This window comes from Lithobates pipiens, unplaced genomic scaffold, assembly GCF_037356315.1.
Source record: "Lithobates pipiens isolate NorthernLeopardFrog02 unplaced genomic scaffold, aLitPip1_a1.2 Scaffold_30, whole genome shotgun sequence".
In the NCBI taxonomy this organism is placed as follows: Eukaryota; Metazoa; Chordata; class Amphibia; order Anura; family Ranidae; genus Lithobates; species Lithobates pipiens.
In genome coordinates, this window is record NW_027507791.1 from 31,253,406 (window position 1) to 31,275,974 (window position 22,569).

A 22,569-nucleotide genomic window follows, 5' to 3' on the forward strand; every position below is an offset into this window, starting at 1 on the left:
ATGATGATTGGGGGGTCATTATATAATGATGGGGGGGTTATATGATGATGGGGGGGTTATATGATGATGGGGGGGTCATTATATGATGATATGGAGGGGGGGGGGGGTTATATTATATATCTCAGTAGTCCTGGGAGGGGGGACATTCGATGATAAGGGGGAGGGGAGGGGGGTCTTCCAGTGACGTCACTCCTCTCTCTCTCGGGCTCCCCCGGTGGCCGGCTCCGGATTCTGCGCACTGACTCTCCATCCTCCTACGGCTGACACCGGGGATCCCCGACCGTCCATTCCTCCGCCTGACACACCGAGAGAGCGGGGCGGAGAGCACCGGGGGGGGCGGAGATATATCGAGGGGAGATCCGGGATCGTGCGGAGGGTTCAGCACCTCGGAGAGCGGACAGATGGCGGAACACCGGGGCCGGGGAGGGGACCGGGGGGTGTAAGGGGACCTACCGGAGACATGAGGCTGTGAGCACCCCGAGGATGAGGATGATGATGATGATGGCGGCCCCCTTCTTCCTACTACATCTCTCCCTGCTCGGGCTACTGAGGAGTGAGTACTACTACACCCGTCATCCCCCATCCTCACCCCATCATCACCCGTCATCCCCCATCATCCTCACCCCATCATCACCCATCATTACCCCATCACCACCCCATCATCACCCCATCATCCTCACCCCATCATCACCCATCATCACCCCATCATCCTCACCCCATCATCCCCCCATCATCACCCCATCCTCACCCATCACCCCATCATCATCACCCCATCATCATCACCCCAACATCACCCATCATCCCCCCCATCATCCCCCCATCATCACCCCATCATCCTCACCCCATCATCACCCCATCACCACCCATCATCCTCACCCCATCATCACCCATCATCACCCCATCATCCTCACCCCATCATCCCCCCATCATCACCCCATCATCACCCATCCTCACCCCGTCATCACCCCATCATCCTCACCCCATCATCACCCATCATCACCCCATCATCCTCACCCCATCATCACCCATCATCACCCCATCATCCTCACCCCATCATCACCCCATCACCACCCGTCATCCCCCATCACCCCAACATCACCCCATCATCACCCCATCATCACCCCATCATCCCCCCCCCATCCTCACCCCGTCATCACCCGTCATCACCCATCATCACCCCATCATCACCCCATCATCACCCATCATCACCCCATCACCACCCGTCATCCCCCATCCCCCCATCATCCCCCCATCATCCCCCCATCATCACCCCATCATCCTCACCCCATCATCCCCCCCATCCTCACCCCATCATCACGCCATCCTCACCCCATCATCACCCGTCATCACCCCATCACCACCCGTCATCCCCCATCACCCCATCATCACCCCATCATCCCCCCATCATCACCCCATCCTCACCCCATCATCACCCCATCACCACCCGTCATCCCCCATCACCCCAACATCACCCCATCATCCCCCCATCATCACCCCATCATCCTCACCCCATCATCCCCCCCCCATCCTCACCCCGTCATCACCCGTCATCACCCATCATCCCCCCATCATCACCCCATCACCACCCGTCACCCCATCATCCCCCCATCATCCCCCCATCATCCCCCCATCATCCCCCCATCATCACCCCCCATCCTCACCCCATCATCCCCCCCCATCCTCACCCCATCATCACGCCATCCTCACGCCATCCTCACCCCATCATCACCCGTCATCCCCCCATCACCACCCCATCCTCACCCCATCCTCACCCCATCATCACCCATCATCACCCCATCATCCTCACCCCATCATCACCCGCCATCACCCATCATCACCCCATCATCCACCCATCACCCCATCATCCACCCATCACCCCATCATCCACCCATCGCCCCATCATCCTCACCCCATCATCATCACCCCATCCTCACCCCATCATCATCACCCCATCATCATCACCCCATCATCATCACCCCATCATCACCCCATCACCACCCCATCATCCTCACCCCATCATCCTCACCCCATCATCACCCCATCCCCACCCCATCATCCTCACCCCATCATCCTCACCCCATCATCCTCACCCCATCATCACCCATCATCCCCCCATCACCCCCCCATCACCCATCATCACCCGCCATCCCCCCATCACCCATAATCCCCCCCATCCTCACCCCATCCCCCCATCATCCATCACCACCCGTCATCCCCCATCATCACCCGTCATCCCCATCCTCACCCCATCATCACCCGACATCCCCCATCCTCACCCCATCATCCTCACCCCATCATCCTCACCCCATCATCCTCACCCCATCATCCTCACCCCATCATCCTCACCCCATCATCACCCCATCATCACCCCATCCTCACCTATTACCCCATCCCCCAACATCACCCCATCATCATCACCCAACATCCATCACCAACCTTACCCATCATCCTATCATCCCTCAACATCACCCCCCCCACATCACCTCATCATTCCCCATCCTCACCCCCCATCATCCCCATCACCCAACATCCATCACCCATCACCCCATCCTCACCCATAACCCCCCATCATCCCCTAACATCCATCACCCCATTATCCCCTATCCTCACCCATCACCTCATCATTCCCCATCATCACCCCATCATCACCCAACATCGCCTACATCATCCATCACCCCATCATCTATCATCATACAGTACTCCAACATCCATCATCACCAATCATCTCTCTTATCCATCTCCTCTCATACCCATCACCCCATCATCCTCCAACACCCATCACCCCCCATTCCCCAACACCAATAACATCACCCCCCCCATACCAATCACCCCTCTCACCCCTCTTACCCCTCACCCCTCTTACCCCTCACCCCTCTTACCCATCACCCCTATTACCCAGCAACTCATCACCCCCAAGTCCTCATCATGCCTTGTACACATTACCCCCAATACACCATAACTGCATCTCTATAATCACACACCCATCACCCCAATACTTGTTATCATCTCCAAACACTTGATTACCCCAATTCCCCAACATCTCGTCACCGCCAAAACTCCATCCACCCAACATCTCATTACCACCAACACAAATTACCCCCAACACCCCGTCACCTCATTACCACTGACACCCCAATAATTCCAATACCTCTATGCACTAACACCCTATCACCCCCAAAACCCTCATTACCTCAACACCCCAACAACTCAAGCGCCGTGTCACCCAAACTTCAATATCACCCAAATCTTTTCATCCCCATCACCCCATCACTGACCCATAACCCCATCACCCCCAAAAGCTCATCACCCCCAAAATCCCATCACCTCCCAAAACCTCATCACCACCAAAATCACATCACCTCCCAAAATCCCATCACCACCAAAATCCCACCACTGACCCATAACCCCATCACTCCCCAAATCCTCATTACCACCAAAATCCCATCACCTCCCAAAACCTCATAACCACCAAAATCCCATCACTTCATCACCTCCCCAAACCTCATTACCACCAAAATCCCATCACTGACCCATAACCCCATCGCCCCCAAAACCTCATCACCACCAAAATCCCATCACCTCCCAAAACCTCATCACCACCAAAATCCCTTCACTGACCCATAACCTCATCACCCCCAAGATCCCATCACCTCCCAAAACCTCATGACCACCAAAATCCCATCACCTCCCAAAACCTCATCACCACCAAAATCCCACCACTGACCCATAACCCCATCACTCCCCAAATCCTCATCACCACCAAAATCCCATCACCTCCCAAAACCTCATCACCACCAAAATCCCACCACTGACCCATAACCCCATCACCCCCAAAACCTCATCACCACCAAAATCCCATCACCTCCAAAATCCCACCACTGACCCATAACCCCATCACCCCCAAAACCTCATCACCACCAAAATCCCATCACCTCCCAAAACCTCATCACCACCAAAATCCCATCACTGACCCATAACCTCATCACCCCCAAGATCCCATCACCTCCCAAAACCTCATGACCACCAAAATCCCATCACCTCCCAAAACCTCATCACCACCAAAATCCCACCACTGACCCATAACCCCATCACTCCCCAAATCCTCATCACCACCAAAATCCCATCACTTCATCACCTCCCCAAACCTCATTACCACCAAAATCCCATCACTGACCCAAAACCTCATCACCACCAAAAGCCCATCGCTCCATCACCTCCCAAAATTCCATCACTGACCTGTAACCCCATCACCACCAAAATCCCATCACCTCCCAAATCCTCATCACCACCAAAATCCCATCACTTCATCACCTCCCCAAACCTCATTACCACTAAAATCCCATCACTGACCCATAACCTCATCACCCCCAAAACCTCATCACCACCAAAAGCCCATCGCTCCATCACCTCCCAAAGCCTCATAACTACCATAATCCCATCACCCCCCCCCCCCGAAACTTCATTACCACCAAAATCCAATCACCCCATCACTGATCCACCACCTCTTTAAACCCCATCATTACCCCACACCTCATTGCCACCAAAAAATCATCACCCCATTACTGACTCATTACCACCCTACACCTCATTATCCTAAAATCCAATCACCCCCCAAAATCTCATCACCCCATCACTAACCCATCACCCCCAAATCCTCATCGCCACCGAAATCCCATCAACCCCATCACTCCTGAATTCTCATCGCCACCAAAATCCCATCACTGACCCATCACCCCCCGAATCCTCATCGCCAACTAAATCCCATCACTGACCCATCACCCCCGAATCCTCATCGCCACCGAAATCCCATCACTCCATCACTGACCCATCACCCCCAATCCTCATTGCCACCGAAATCACATCACCCCATCACCGACCCATCACCCCTGAATCCTCATCGTCACCGAAATCCCATCACTGACCCATCATCCCCCGAATCCTTATCGCCACTGAAATCTCATCACCGACCCATAACCCCCGAATCCTCATCACCACGGAAATCCCATAACTGACCCATCACCCCCAATCCTCATCGCCACCGAAATCCCATCACCCCATCATCGACCCATCACCCCGAATCCTCATCACCACCGAAATCCCATCACTGACCCATCACCCCCAATCCTCATCGCCACCGAAATCCCATCACTGACCCATCACCCCTGAATCCTCATCACCACCGAAATCCCATCACCCTATATATATATATATATATATATATATATATATATATATATCATGTCATGTCTGGCCCCACCATACAGCCGTGTGTGGGAGTGTATGGGATCTCTATATTGTGGATACATGTCGGATTATTGTGTATGTAGGTGCTCCGTGTATTATTATTATTATTATTGTTATTATTATAATTCTCCTTTTTCCTAGGTTGGGGTGTGTGATAGGCGCTCTGTGTGTGTGTTGTGTATATTGTGACTCTTGTGTTTACGTTTATGTGATACTTGTTTATATCTCAGTGTTATGTGTGAAGGTTTCTAGGTGAATATATGGTGTGTCTCGGTGTCATCTCCCCCCTCCCCCTCTCCATATACTGTGTGTGTATATAAAGGGGGACGCACCCTCCATGTGCATTTTACTACACTCAGATCGAAATTGATGTTTGTGTTGCTATTGCAGCATATGGATCCGTCTGTAGGATGTAATGTGTGATATACCACATGTCTACTATTGTCTGTATACTGCCCGACCTTCTATCACCGATACATTGTGTATATATATATATACTGCCCGACCTTCTACCACCGATACATTGTATATATATATACTGCCCGACCTTCTACCACCGATACATTGTATATATATATATACTGCCCGACCTTCTATCACCGATACATTGTGTATATATATATATATACTGCCCGACCTTCTACCACCGATACATTGTATATATATATACTGCCCGACCTTCTACCACTGATACATTGTATATATATATATACTGCCCGACCTTCTACCACTGATACATTTGTATATATACTGCCCGACCTTCTACCACTGATACATTGTATATATACTGCCCGACCTTCTACCACTGATACATTGTATATATATATATACTGCCCGACCTTCTACCACTGATACATTTGTATATATACTGCCCGACCTTCTACCACTGATACATTGTATATATACTGCCCGACCTTCTACCACTGATACATTGTATATATACTGCCCGACCTTCTACCACTGATACATTGTATATATACTGCCCGACCTTCTACCACCGATACATTGTATATATACTGCCTGACCTTCTACCACCGATACATTGTATATATACTGCCTGACCTTCTACCACCGATACATTGTATATATACTGCCCGACCTTCTACCACTGATACATTGTATATATACTGCCCGACCTTCTACCACCGATACATTGTATATATACTGCCCGACCTTCTACCACTGATACATTGTATATATACTGCCCGACCTACCACTGATACATTGTATATATACTGCCCGACCTTCTACCACTGATACATTGTATATATACTGCCTGACCTTCTACCACCGATACATTGTATATATACTGCCCGACCTACCACTGATACATTGTATATATACTGCCCGACCTACCACTGATACATTGTATATATACTGCCCGACCTTCTACCACCGATACATTGTATATATACTGCCCGACCTTCTACCACCGATACATTGTATATATACTGCCCGACCTTCTACCACTGATACATTGTATATATACTGCCCGACCTTCTACCACTGATACATTGTATATATACTGCCTGACCTTCTACCACCGATACATTGTATATATACTGCCCGACCTTCTACCACTGATACATTGTATATATACTGCCCGACCTTCTACCACCGATACATTGTATATATACTGCCCGACCTTCTACCACTGATACATTGTATATATACTGCCCGACCTACCACTGATACATTGTATATATACTGCCCGACCTTCTACCACTGATACATTGTATATATACTGCCCGACCTACCACTGATACATTGTATATATACTGCCCGACCTTCTACCACTGATACATTGTATATATACTGCCTGACCTTCTACCACCGATACATTGTATATATACTGCCCGACCTACCACTGATACATTGTATATATACTGCCCGACCTACCACTGATACATTGTATATATACTGCCCGACCTTCTACCACCGATACATTGTATATATACTGCCCGACCTTCTACCACCGATACATTGTATATATACTGCCTGACCTTCTACCACCGATACATTGTATATATACTGCCCGACCTTCTACCACCGATACATTGTATATATATACTGCCCGACCTTCTACCACCGATACATTGTATATATATATATATATATATATACTGCCCGACCTTCTACCACCGATACATTGTATATATACTGCCCGACCTTCTACCACCGATACATTGTATATATACTGCCCGACCTTCTACCACCGATACATTGTATATATACTGCCCGACCTTCTACCACCGATACATTGTATATATATACTGCCCAACCTTCTACCACCGATACATTGTATATATACTGCCCGACCTACCACTGATACATTGTATATATACTGCCCAACCTTCTACCACCGATACATTGTATATATACTGCCCGACCTACCACTGATACATTGTATATATACTGCCCAACCTTCTACCACTGATACATTGTATATATATATATATATATACTGCCCGACCTTCTACCACCGATACATTGTATATATACTGCCCGACCTTCTACCACCGATACATTGTATATATATACTGCCCGACCTTCTACCACCGATACATTGTATATATACTGCCCGACCTTCTACCACCGATACATTGTATATATACTGCCCGACCTTCTACCACCGATACATTGTATATATATACTGCCCAACCTTCTACCACCGATACATTGTATATATACTGCCCGACCTACCACTGATACATTGTATATATACTGCCCAACCTTCTACCACTGATACATTGTATATATACTGCCCGACCTTCTACCACTGATACATTGTATATATACTGCCCGACCTTCTACCACCGATACATTGTATATATACTGCCCGACCTTCTACCACCGATACATTGTATATATACTGCCCGACCTACCACTGATACATTGTATATATACTGCCCAACCTACCACTGATACATTGTATATATACTGCCCGACTTACCACTGATACATTGTATATATACTGCCCGACCTACCACTGATACATTGTATATATACTGCCCGACCTTCTACCACCGATACATTGTATATATACAGCCCAACCTTCTACCACCGATACATTGTATATATACTGCCCGACCTTCTACCACTGATACATTGTATATATACTGCCCGACCTTCTACCACCGATACATTGTATATATACTGCCCGACCTTCTACCACCGATACATTGTATATATACTGCCCGACCTACCACTGATACATTGTATATATACTGCCCAACCTACCACTGATACATTGTATATATACTGCCCGACTTACCACTGATACATTGTATATATACTGCCCGACCTACCACTGATACATTGTATATATACTGCCCGACCTTCTACCACCGATACATTGTATATATACAGCCCAACCTTCTACCACTGATACATTGTATATATACTGCCCGACCTACCACTGATACATTGTATATATACTGCCCAACCTTCTACCACTGATACATTGTATATATATTAGAGGTCGACCGATATGGGTTTTTCTCTGGCCGATGCCGATGCCGATATTTAGAAATCATGGCGGCCGATTGCTGATATATGATGCCGATTTTTTTGGGCCGATATGTTAGGCCGATTTTATTTTATTTATTTATTTATTTTTAATCCCCCTTGATCTAACACACCTTTCCCACTGTGGCGTTTTAAGGCGCTTTTGGGCTAAAAATAGCGCCTGTAAAGTGCCTGCAAAATGGCTCCCCTGCAGTCTGTGTGAAAGACAGAGCAGCACGTTTGGAGTGGTGTATACCGCTCCTCCACCACTCCTGCCCATTGATATGAATGGGCACCACTGCCGAAGCGCATGCAATGCGATTTGGCAGCAGTGCTTCATGGGCGCATTTAACCTCTTCCTTGGCCGCTAGCTGGGTTATATGTGCCCCACTAGCAGCCAAATAGCACCGCTAAAATGATGGTAAAGAGCCGCTAAAACTTGCGTTTTACCATCAACGCCTGCCCGCTCCAGTGTGAAAGCAGTCTTCATAAGTGATACAGAAAATTTCTTACAGTTAAACATTTATTAAACAAAACAAACCTCCAATCAGTTTACTTGTATGTATGATTTAGATAAAAAAAAATATATATATATTAAATAAAAACAGGTAGTCAAAACTTTTGGACAAAAAAAAAAATGGGCTAAGTTTACTGTTTTTATTTTATTTTTATTTTTTAAATGGTGTATTTTTTTCCCCAAAAAATGCATTTGAAAGACCTCTGTGCAAATGCCGTGTGACATAAAATATTGCAACAACCGCTATTTTATTCCCTAGGATCTCTGCTAAAAAAATATATATCATTTTTGGGGGAGGTCTAAGTGATTTTCTGGCAGAAAATACAGGATTTTTACTTGTAAGCAACAAGTGTCAGAAAAGAATTAGTCTTTAAATGGTTAAACTGAGAACTTCTACACACAGAGATGACTTAATTCATTCAAGTGTAAACATTGTATCATTTAGTTCTTTTCTTGGCAGCCCAGAGAGGAGGAAAGGGTTGCTATGACCACTCAGTCAACTTAGACCATTCTATACAGAAATCATTTCAAAGTCCCGCTGTAGTTCTAAATCGGCTTTTTATCAGCACAAATCGGCCGATGCCGATTATTTAAAAAACGGCAAATATCGGCCGATATATCGGTCGACCTCTAATATATATATATATATATACTGCCCGACCTTCTACCACCGATACATTGTATATATACTGCCCGACCTTCTACCACCGATACATTGTATATATATACTGCCCAACCTTCTACCACCGATACATTGTATATATACTGCCCGACCTACCACTGATACATTGTATATATACTGCCCAACCTTCTACCACCGATACATTGTATATATATATATATATACTGCCCGACCTTCTACCACCGATACATTGTATATATACTGCCCGACCTTCTACCACCGATACATTGTATATATATACTGCCCAACCTTCTACCACCGATACATTGTATATGGACGGCCATGTCTTGGTAGGTTTGCGGTTGTGCCCATACTCTTTCCATTTTCCGATGATGGATTGAACAGAGCTCCGTGAGATGTTCAAAGCTCGGGAGATTTTATTATAACCAAACCCTGCTTTATACTTCTCCACAACTTTTTCCCTGACCTGCCTGGTGTGTTCCTTGGTCTTCATGATGCTGTTTGCTCACTAAGGTTCTCTAACAAACCTCCGAGGGCTTCACAGAACAGCTGCATTTATACTGGGATTAAATGACACACAGGTGGACTCTATTTACTAATTAGGTGACTTCCAAAGGCAATTGGATCCTCTAGATTTTAGTTAGGGGTATCAGAGTAAAGGGGGCGCCATACAAGGGGCTTCACAGAACAGCTGTATTTATGAATACTTTTTCAAAGCCCTGTACATCGTATCTATACAGTGAAGAGGACACGCGGTGATCCTCTCACATTGATACATTGTATACATTGTGCGGTGGGTCTGCAGTCAGTATGTGGATGATATATTATGGGATGTAGATCGTCTTTTCTATGCGGACTCCTCCGGTGTAATGTATGGCAGTGATCAGGGCTCTGTATTACCACCACGCAGGTCATGTTATGTTTATACGTTCTCTCATGTATAATGCATGCGCCCCGTGTGCACACCGTGTATACGTTGTCTGGACTGCGTGCTGCACTCCGGCCATCTTGCAGGAGGATGGCGCGGACGGCGGCGGTACGACATCGGCTCTCTCAGGCTCTTCTATACGACGCCAGCCATGCCAAGTCCATTTATCATTTATTTAGTTTCGGTTGCCATGGTAAAGGGTTGCTCGTTTCTTCCGTATAATGAAGCAGTACAGCGTTCAGGTACAGAGGGATCCATACGCCGCGCGGCGTCTGCGAGTGCGAAAGGTCGTTGGGTAAATGGTTCCCCGCGCACCTCATTTACTGTGATTTTATATCTATTGTGAAAAAACTGAGCAAACTGCGACATTGTGCGTCTCCCCGTACACAGAGACGCCATCGCCGTGCATCACACGATCGACAACGCACAATTTAAAGGAGCGATTCCCTATTGGGATGATGGCCGCCGCAGGAGGTGAGCGCTCCATAGACTCCAAGATAAAGGTCACCCCCAGATAGTCATCAGTTTTCCTGGTCCGAGGAAGTAAAATTGTAAGAGGGACACAGAATAGTTTTAACCATCCCTCGTACCCGTCATCCCTCGTACCCGTCATCCCTCGTACCCGTCATCCCTCGTACCCGTCATCCCTCGTACCCGTCATCCCTCGTACCCATCATGACTTATACTCATCATCCCTCATACCCTTCATCCCGCGTACCCATCATCTCTTGTACCCTTCATCCATCATCCCTCGTACCGATCAACCCTCGTACCGATCAACCCTCGTACCGATCAACCCTCGTACCCATCATCCCTGGTACCCATCATCCCTCCGTACCCATCATCCCTCCGTACCCATCATCCCTCCGTACCCATCATCCCTCCGTACCCATCATCCCTCGTACCCTTCATCCCTCGTACCCTTCATCCCTCGTACCCTTCATCCATCATCCCTCGTACCCTTCATCCCACATACCCTTCATCCATCATCCCGCGTACCCTTCATCCCACATACCCTTCATCCATCATCCCTCGTACCCATCATGACTTATACTCATCATCCCTCATACCCTTCATCCCTCGTACCCTTCATCCCGCGTACCCATCATCTCTTGTACCCTTCATCCATCATCCCTCGTACCCATCATCCCTCGTACCCTTCATCCCTCGTACCCTTCATCCCTCGTACCCTTCATCCATCATCCCTCGTACCCTTCATCCCACATACCCTTCATCCATCATCCCACATACCCTTCATCCATCATCCCTCGTACCCATCATGACTTATACTCATCGTCCCTCATACCCTTCATCCCTCGTACCCTTCATCCCGCGTACCCATCATCTCTTGTACCCTTCATCCATCATCCCTCGTACCCATCATCCCTCGTACCCATCATCCCTCGTACCCATCATCCCTCCGTACCCATCATCCCTCCGTACCCATCATCCCTCCGTACCCATCATCCCTAGTACCCTTCATCCCTCGTACCCTTCATCCATCATCCCTCCTACCCTTCATCCCACATACCCTTCATCCTTCATCCCGCGTACCCTTCATCCCGCGTACCTTCATCCCACATACCCTTCATCCATCATCCTTCATACCCATCATCCCTCGTACCCTTCATCCATCATCCCTCGTACCCATCATCCCTCGTACCCTGAATCCCACATACCCTTCATCCATCATCCCGCGTACCCTTCATCCCGCGTACCCTTCATCCCGCGTACCCTTCATCCCTCGTACCCTTCATCCCTCGTACCCTTCATCCCTCGTACCCTTCATCCATCATCCCTCCGTACCCATCATCCCTCCGTACCCATCATCCCTCCGTACCCATCATCCCTCCGTACCCATCATCCCTCGTACCCTTCATCCATCATGCCTCCGTACCCATCATGCCTCCGTACCCATCATGCCTCCGTACCCATCATGCCTCCGTACCCATCATGCCTCCGTACCCATCATCCCTCCGTACCCATCATCCCTCCGTACCCATCATCCCTCCGTACCCATCATCCCTCAGTACCCATCATCCCTCAGTACCCATCATCCCTCAGTACCCATCATCCCTCAGTAGACATCATCCCTCCGTACCCATCATCCCTCCGTACCCATCATCCCTCCGTACCCATCATCCCTCCGTACCCATCATCCCTCCGTATCCATCATCCCTCCGTACCCATCATCCCCTCGTACCCATCATCCCTCCTACCCTTCATCCATCATCCCTCGTACCCATCATGCCTCCGTACCCATCATGCCTCCGTACCCATCATGCCTCCGTACCCATCATGACTTATACTCATCATCCTGCATACCCTTCATCCTGCATACCCTTCATCCTGCATACCCTTCATCCTACATACCCTTCATCCTACATGCCTCGTACCCATCATGCCTCGTACCCATCATGCCTCGTAACCATCATGCCTCCGTACCCATCATCCCAACACACATTATATCTCATACTCACCACACTTCATACACATTCTCCTATCTACCCATCACCCTATCATCCCCCCTCATACTCATCATCCCTTATACCCATAATCTCTCATCCCCATCACTCCCATCATCCCTCATACCCATCATTCCGCATAGCAATTAACCCATTATCCTGCATAGCCATGACTCTATTATCCCATATACCCATCATCCCTCATAGCATTCACCCCATCATCCCTCATACCCATCATCCTGCATAGTGATCACCCCATTATCCCCCATACCCATCATCCTACATAGAATTCACCCTATCACCCCACTTAACATTTACCCCATTATGCCTCATACTCATCATCCTGCATAGTGATCACCCCAACATTCCCCATACCTATCATCTTGCATAGCATTCATTCCATCATCCCCCATACCCATCGTCCCGCTTAGCCGTTACCCTATTATCCCTCATACCCACCATCCCCCATACCCATCATCCCGCATTGAAATCACCCTATTATCCCTCATATCACCCCATCATTGCTCATACCCATCACTCCAACACCCATCATCCCTCATACACCTTACCCCATCATCCCTCATACCTATCATCCCCAACATCTCTCATTTACTGTACATAGGGTTTCTGCACCCAGAGTGACCCTAATCTATCACATATTCCTTACCTGACAGGAAACCACATATAAGGGTTTATGCATTTATTTTATTTTATTTTAATTGAACTACATGGACTGGTGACATTTGTTCAGCCTGACAATGTCACTGTGAGACACAATCGCATTAACAAAGAGCGGGACCCGCGCCCGACTTATGGGGGAGTATGTCTCTTTGTAAAGACCCCGCTGAACAGCGATCGCTCTCTCCGCAGCTGTAAACTGATATATTTTATGCTCAGATTTAATTAAATCCAGGCATGGCGGTGTCACTGTGATGGAAGAATTTTGCATTTTTTAATTAGAAATTCATAGAATATTGTAGATAGGGGACGAGAGGCGTCACACGCTGGGAATTTTCCCTTTCAGAATGTCAGATCTGTTATCCTGAGCATTGTGTGGTGTGAGTATTGTTTGTAGTCAACCCATCATCAGCGAAAATCCCGGAGAAGGAAGACGGTTCATTGTTTACACCTATTTAAAGATTATCTCCATGTAGAAACAATATTTCTGTTTCAGCTTGACATTAGTGACTTTATTCAATAAAATTATCCCAGTATTTTGTGTCTCTGCCCCTCCCACAATGAGGAGCGTTCCCCTAGTAGTTTGTGTCTCTGCCCCTCCCACAATGGTGAGATTTCCCCCAGTAGTTTGTGTCTCTGCCCCTCCCACAATGGTGAGATTTCCCCCAGTAGTTTGTGTCTCTGCCTCTCCCACAATGGGGAGATTCCTCACAGTATTTTGTGTCTTTGCCCCTCCCACATTGGGGAGATTCCCCCCAGTAGTTTGTCTCTGCCCCTCCCACAATAGGGAGATTCCTCCCAGTAGTTTGTGTCTCTGCCCCTCCCACAATGGGGAGATTCCTCCCAGTATTTTGTGTCTTTGCCCCTCCCACATTGGGGAGATTCCTCCCAGTATTTTGTGTCTTTGCCCCTCCCACATTGGGGAGATTCCCCCCAGTAGTTTGTCTCTGCCCCTCCCACAATAGGGAGATTCCTCCCAGTAGTTTGTGTCTCTGCCCCTCCCACAATAGGGAGATTCCTCCCAGTAGTTTGTGTCTCTGCCCCTCCCACAATGGGGAGATTTCCCTGCAGTAGTTTGTGTCTCTGCCCCTCCCACAATTGGGAGATTTCTCTCCAGTAGTTTGTGTCTCTGCCCCTCCCACAATAGGGAGATTCCTCCCAGTATTTTGTGTCTTTGCCCCACCCACAATGGTGAGATTTCCCTGCAGTAGTTTGTGTCTCTGCCCCTCCCACAATGGTGAGATTCCTCCCAGTAGTTTGTGTCTGCCCCTCCCACAATGGTGAGATTCCTCCCAGTAGTTTGTGTCTGCCCCTCCCACAATGGTGAGATTCCTGCTAGTTGTTTGTGTCTCTGCCCCTCCCACATTGGGGAGATTCCCCCCAGTAGTTTGTCTCTGCCCCTCCCACAATAGGGAGATTCCTCCCAGTAGTTTGTGTCTCTGCCCCTCCCACAATAGGGAGATTCCTCCCAGTAGTTTGTGTCTCTGCCCCTCCCACAATGGGGAGATTTCCCTGCAGTAGTTTGTGTCTCTGCCCCTCCCACAATTGGGAGATTTCTCTCCAGTATTTTGTGTCTTTGCCCCTCCCACAATGGGGAGATTCCTCCCAGTATTTTGTGTCTTTGCCCCTCCCACAATGGGGAGATTCCTCCCAGTATTTTGTGTCTTTGCCCCTCCCACAATATGGAGATTCCTCCCAGTATTTTGTGTCTTTGCCCCACCCACAATGGTGAGATTTCCCTGCAGTAGTTTGTGTCTCTGCCCCTCCCACAATGGTGAGATTCCTCCCAGTAGTTTGTGTCTCTGCCCCTCCCACAATGGTGAGATTCCTCCCAGTAGTTTGTGTCTCTGCCCCTCCCACAATGGGGAGATTCCTCCCAGTAGTTTGTGTTTCTGCCCCTCCCACAATGGTGAGATTCCCCCCAGTAGTTTGTATCTCTGCCCCTCCCTCTCCAGTATTGTGCCACATCTTGCAGAGTATGTAGCTTCTTGGTAGTGCAGTAAAGACCTTTCCCATTCAAGGTGGCCCCTTAATATTCCCATCACCTTGTATCAGTATGTAAAGAAGAGGTTGTGTTGCAACACCCATGGTTCATTTCACACCGGGGGCCCTGTGAAAAGACTGCAGGGGGACCTCGGGGACTTGGGAAAATGCTGAGTGCTGTGACATATTTCAGATATTCCAGTGAAGGAAAGGACATCGGGGAAGACGTAGAGGTGGAACGTCGGTCTCTGAGTTTCCCGGGACGACTCCATAGATAAAAAGTCTAGGCTTCGTCTTGGGGAATGACTTTCAAGTGACAGATCTTACCACCATCCGGTAATCCGGTATTAATCTGTGGCTCACGGCTAAGAAATGGTGGGCAATTTGAGAATATAATGTAACCATCCAAGTAATAGTTAAAGGAACACAATGGTATTGGACCTTCAATAGACCTACAAGGAACCATCCATAGCGGGAGTTGGAAGAGCTCCTACTCTACCCAATACCCAAAATGTGTTGTGAGGACCAAAGGTTGTGGGCACAGCCCCTAGCCAAATTGCCAAGAATTCCCATATTGGTACAGCCAGCGGGTCCTCCAGTTCCGTCCCCTGGCCTTGGCTTCTTAGAGGTTTGACTCGGGACCTCCACCATGTCACTTCGCCCCCTTTATGTTCTATTTTGCAGTGTTGGTGAGAGGCCGGTAGGCATTTCCAGCTCACTCATTTTTGTGGTTCCTAGTTTTATCTTAGTGGTCCATATGGTCAGCCTGTTAGAAAATTATCAAACCATTGAATGACTGGTGACAAACAGCATCTGTAATAGTCTCTGCCCCTCCCACAATGGGGAGATTTCCCCCCAGTGGTTTGTGTCTCTGCCCCTCCCACAATGGGGAGATCCCTCCCCCCAGTGGTTTGTGTCTCTGCCCCTCCCACAATGGGGAGATCCCTCCCCCCAGTGGTTTGTGTCTCTGCCCCTCCCACAATGGGGAGATTTCTCCTCAGTAGTTTGTGTCTCTTCCCCTCCCACAATGGGGAGATTTCTCCCCCCTGGTTTGTGTCTCTGCCCCTCCCACAATGGGGAGATTTCTCCTCAGTAGTTTGTGTCTCTTCCCCTCCCACAATGGGGAGATTTCTCCCCCCTGGTTTGTATCTCTGCCCCTCCCACAATGGTGAGATCCCCCCCCCCAGTGTTTTTTTTGTCTCTGCCCCTCCCACAATGGTGAGATTTCCCCTAGTAGTTTGTGTCTCTGCCCCTCCCACAATGAGGAGATTTCCTGCAGTAGTTTGTGTCTCTGCCCCTCCCACAATGGGGAGATTTCCTGCAGTAGTTTGTGTCTCTGCCCCTCCCACAATGGGGAGATTTCCCCCAGTAGTTTGTGTCTCTGCCCCTCCCAAAATGGTGAGATTTCCCCCAGTAGTTTGTGTCTCTGCCCCTCCCACAATGGTGAGATTTCCCCCAGTAGTTTGTGTCTCTGCCCCTCCCACAATGATGAGATTTCCCCCAGTAGTTTGTGTCTCTTCCCCTCCCACAATGGGGAGATTTCTCCCCCCTGGTTTGTATCTCTGCCCCTCCCACAATGGTGAGATCCCCCCCCCAGTGTTTTTTTTGTCTCTGCCCCTCCCACAATGGGGAGATTTCCCCCAGTAGTTTGTGTCTCTGCCCCTCCCACAATGAGGAGATTTCCTGCAGTAGTTTGTGTCTCTGCCCCTCCCACAATGGGGAGATTTCCTGCAGTAGTTTGTGTCTCTGCCCCTCCCACAATGGGGAGATTTCCCCCAGTAGTTTGTGTCTCTGCCCCTCCCAAAATGGTGAGATTTCCCCCAGTAGTTTGTGTCTCTGCCCCTCCCACAATGGTGAGATTTCCCCCAGTAGTTTGTGTCTCTGCCCCTCCCACAATGATGAGATTTCCCCCGGTAGTTTGTGTCTCTGCCCATCCCACAATAATGAGATTTCCCTGTAGTAGTTTGTGTCTCTGCCCCTCCCACAATGGGGAGATTTCCTGCAGTAGTTTGTGTCTCTGCCCCTCCCACAATAATGAGATTTCCCCCAGTAGTTTGTGTCTCTGCCCCTCCCACAATAATGAGATTTCCCTGTAGTAGTTTGTGTCTCTGCCCCTCCCACAATGGGGAGATTTCCCCCAGTAGTTTGTGACTCTGCCCCTCCCAAAATGGGGAGATTTCCCCCAGTAGTTTGTGTCTCTGCCCCTCCCACAATGATGAGATTTCCCCCAGTAGTTTGTGTCTCTGCCCCTCCCACAATAATGAGATTTCCCTGTAGTAGTTTGTGTCTCTGCCCCTCCCACAATGGGGAGATTTCCCCCAGTAGTTTGTGTCTCTGCTCCTCCCACAATGGGGAGATTTCCCTCAGTAGTTTGTATCTCTGCCCCTCCCACAATGAGGAGATTTCCTGCAGTAGTTTGTGTGTCTGACCCTCCCACAATGGAGAGATTTCCCCCAGTAGTTTGTATCTCTGCCCCTCCCACAATGGGGAGATTTCCCCCAGTAGTTTGTATCTCTGCCCCTCCCACAATGGGGAGATTTCCCCCAGTAGTTTGTATCTCTGCCCCTCCCACAATGCGGAGATTTCCTGCAGTAGTTTGTGTCTCTGCCCCTCCCACAATGGGGAGATTTCCTGCAGTAGTTTGTGTCTCTGCCCCTCCCACAATGAAGAACCCCCCCCCACTCTTTGTGTTGTATCTTACAGTGTTGATGAGAGGCCAGTAGGTGTTTCCAGCTCACTAATTATGACCAGATGTGGCTCATTGTTTTATCTTAGCGGTCCATATGGTCAGCCTGTTAGAAGATCATCAGACCACTGAATGATGGGTGACACGCGGCGCCTGTATAGTCTTGCCGGTCTCTGAAGGGGTGTCAGGCCGAGACGCGCGGCAGTATGGAAGCAATTTCATTTTCCGTTTTAAATTTTGGCGAGCCAGCCAGGTCTGTTCGGAGACTTTCAACAAAGCTAAGCTATAACCTACCTGCGCCGACTTCGGGGGGGGGGGGCACCTTGTGCAGCCTTGTAACTACTTTTTCTTTAAATCAGTATTTTTTGCTAGAAAATTACTTAGAACCCGAAAATTTATATATATATATATATATATATATATATATATATATATATATACTTTTTTGAAAAAAAAAACTTGTACTGTGCGACATAAAATATTGCAACAATAGCCATTTTATTCTCCAGGGTCTTTGCTAATATATATAAAAAAAATATTGTAACGTTCGCCATTTTCGCCAACAAAAAAAATAAATATATATATATATATATATATATAAATATATAATATATCATTTTTTTTTTTTAAGCAAATACCCTAGGTCTAGAGAATAAAATGGCGATCATTGCAATATTTCGAAAATATATATATTTATTAAAAATATTGCAGCATTTGCCATTTTATTTTATAGGGTCTTTGCTTAAAATTTATATATATATATATATATATATATATATATATATATATATATATATATATATATATATATATATATATATATATATATATATATATATATATATATATATATAAAATGTATTTATATATATATAATTTATTTATTTTTTACATTTTTTTTGTAAATATTGCAACATTCACCATTTTGACCAAAAAAAAAATATATGTTGTAACTATATAACTATCAACCTCACCAGCTATGTAACTATGTAATTATATAACTATGTAACTATATAACTATGTAACTATTTAACTATACTTCCATCCCAGAGCTTCTCGGCTTTATACCGTGATTGGTTAATATCATCTGGTCATTATCTCGGTGACTTTTCATTTTCTTGTGGCCATCATCGCACAGTGTTGGAGGTCTTTTTTCTTCTCTATATTGAATATCTATTGATCCAGAGATGCTAAGAGATACAATCTGTGATCTCATTTATCAGACATTTTCTTTCCTTTTTCTAGGAGATTTCATCCATTTTTTTTTTAATCTTCTCTGGAGTGACAGACTGAAACGCGTTGTTCCAGCTGAGGTCGGAGGTTTCTCGACCTCAAATTATTTTTCTAATTACCGATATCTCGAATATCTGCCCTCGTTTTGCAGCCGGCAGACCTCAGTTTCTGCATTCGCTTCTCGGAAGAACGGGGGGGGGGGGGAGGTCAGGTCTGGGGGGGAGGGAGGGGAAGCATGGTCGCCCACTGAAACCAATCAGAAAAGAGCTGTCTCAGAAATAGTGACTTCTATGGGCAACACTATTCTCCTTGACTCAACACTCAAAATTCGAACCCGTGTTTGTACTGGGACCACATTTTTTGGCAGTTGAGGTGCGTTGTAGCTCATTCGTTTTGAACTTGACTTGACGCATTACACTTCAGTCTGGAATTGTGGGGGGGGGGGGGGGCGTGACGACACATTTGAGACTCTATTTTTCGCATTGACCACCAATGATATAAACATCGCTGGTATCCCACAGTCAACTCATATCCTGTTTTTTTTCTAAAACCGTGTTTCGGGGACACCAGCATGTGATGCAGAAGAGAAAATCCCAGACACACCCCCTTCAGGATCCATGTTGGATCACGCATACAGAAATCCTGATTAAAAAAAAAAATATCAGAAATAAGAAGTCCCTCAAAGCCACCAATCACATTTATTCCTGCTTTGGAAAGTCTGAAGTGGATTGGCTTTAGAAAGCGGACCCGCCCATGAGTGACTTTGTGAGAATGGACACCAATGAATAGAAAGTTTATTTTTGTTGAGCTCCTCATAGGAGTGGCTGGCCGGTTCCCCAATGCCCTGAAAAAGGGGGCTTTTTCCCTGAAACGTGTTGGCTGTATGAATATTTTCTATGAATCATTGAGCTCCATTTTTTTACTGTGCGCTTCTATTCCCAGACCCACCAACAGACCTGATCTGACCACCATGGCCAGCAGCCTCGGACCATAGGTCGGTTTGGCTTTGTGAGAATAGATACCAATGAATAGAAGGTTTATTTTTGTTGAGCTCCTCATAGGAGTGGTTGGCCGGTTCCCCAATGCCCTGAAGAAAGGGGGCTTTTTCCCTGAAACGTGTTGGCTGTATCAACATTTTATATGAACCATCGAGCTCCATTTTTACTGGGCGCTTCTATTCCCAGACCCACCAACAGACCTGATCTGACCACCATGGCCAGCGGCCTCAGACCATAGCCAGCACACAATTGTAGGTCGGTCTTCTTAAAGGACAAACACCCCCAGTATATTCATAATATAGGGACACCAATGACTAGAAGGTTTATTTTTGTTGAGCTCCTCATGGGAGTGGCTGGATGTTTCCCCTAGTGCCTTGAAGAAGGCCCCCCCCCCCCCCAAAATGTGTTGGCTGTATAAATATTGGGCTTCGGCCCATAGCCGGTCCACCATTTCTGGTCGGTCTTCTTATAGGAGAATCACCCACGATATATTCATAATATAGATTTTATTAGGATGGACATCGCCAGTCCACCATTGTAGGTCGTTCTTCTTAAAGGACAATCACCCCCAGTATATTCATAATATAGATTTTATCTGACTTTGTGGGAATGGACACCAATAGATAGAAGGTTTATTTTTGTTCAGCTCCTCATGGGAGTGGCTGGCTGTTTCACCAAGTGCCTTGAAAAAGGCCCCCCCCCCCCCCAAAATATGTTGGCTGTATAAATATTTTCTACGAATCATTGAGCTCCATTTTTGGTGTGTGGTTTTATTCCCAGACCCACCAACAGACCTGATCTGACCACCATGGCCAGCGGCCTCAGACCATAGGAAGTCCATAGCTAGTCGCTTCTATTTCCAGACCCACCAGCAGACCTGATCTGACCACCATGGCCAGCGGCCTCAGACCATAGGAAGTCCATAGCTAGGCGCTTCTATTTCCAGACCCACCAGCAGACCTGATCTGACCACCATGGCCAGCGGCCTCAGACCATAGGAAGTCCATAGCTAGTCACTTCTATTTCCAGACCCGCCAGCAGACCTGATCTGACCACCATGGCCAGCGGCCTCAGACCATAGGAAGTCCATAGCTAGTCGCTTCTATTTCCAGACCCACCAGAAGACCTAATCTGACCACCATGGCCAGCGACCTCAGACCATAGGAAGTCCATAGCTAGTCACTTCTATTTCCAGACCCACCAGCAGACCTGACCTGACCACCATGGCCAGCGGCCTAAGACCATAGGAAGTCCATAGCTAGTCGCTTCTATTTCCAGACCCACCAGCAGACCTGATCTGACCACCATGGCCAGCGGACTCAGACCATAGGAAGTCCATAGCTAGGCGCTTCTATTTCCAGACCCGCCAGCGGCCTCAGACCATAGGAAGTCCATAGCTAGTCGCTTCTATTTCCAGACCCACCAGCAGACCTGATCTGACCACCATGGCCAACCGGCCTCAGACCATAGCCAGTCCACCATTTCTGGTCGGTCTTCTTACAGGAGAATCACCCACGATATATTCATAATACAGACTTTATGAGAATGGACATCGCCAGTCCACCATTGTAGGTCGGCCTCCTTAAAGGGGAACCACCAACCGTATCTTCAAAATGTAGACTTTATCTGACCTTTTTAGTCCAACGTTTGCGTCCAAAGGAGGGCAAAGCATTCTCGGTGAAATAGC

At 47.6% G+C, this 22,569-nt stretch overlaps 1 protein-coding gene across 1 annotated transcript in view; it reads left to right on the forward strand.

Moving 5' to 3' along the window:
• The first annotated feature begins 227 nt into the window (after nt 1-227).
• The window catches only part of CHRNB2 (cholinergic receptor nicotinic beta 2 subunit), a 53,315-nt gene continuing 30,973 nt past the window's right edge, over nt 228-22,569 (forward strand). The window contains exon 1 of the mRNA XM_077463938.1: nt 228-553. Within this exon, the coding sequence (XP_077320064.1) occupies nt 484-553 (70 nt within the window). The 5' untranslated portion in view covers nt 228-483. The remainder of the gene's footprint in view (nt 554-22,569) is intronic.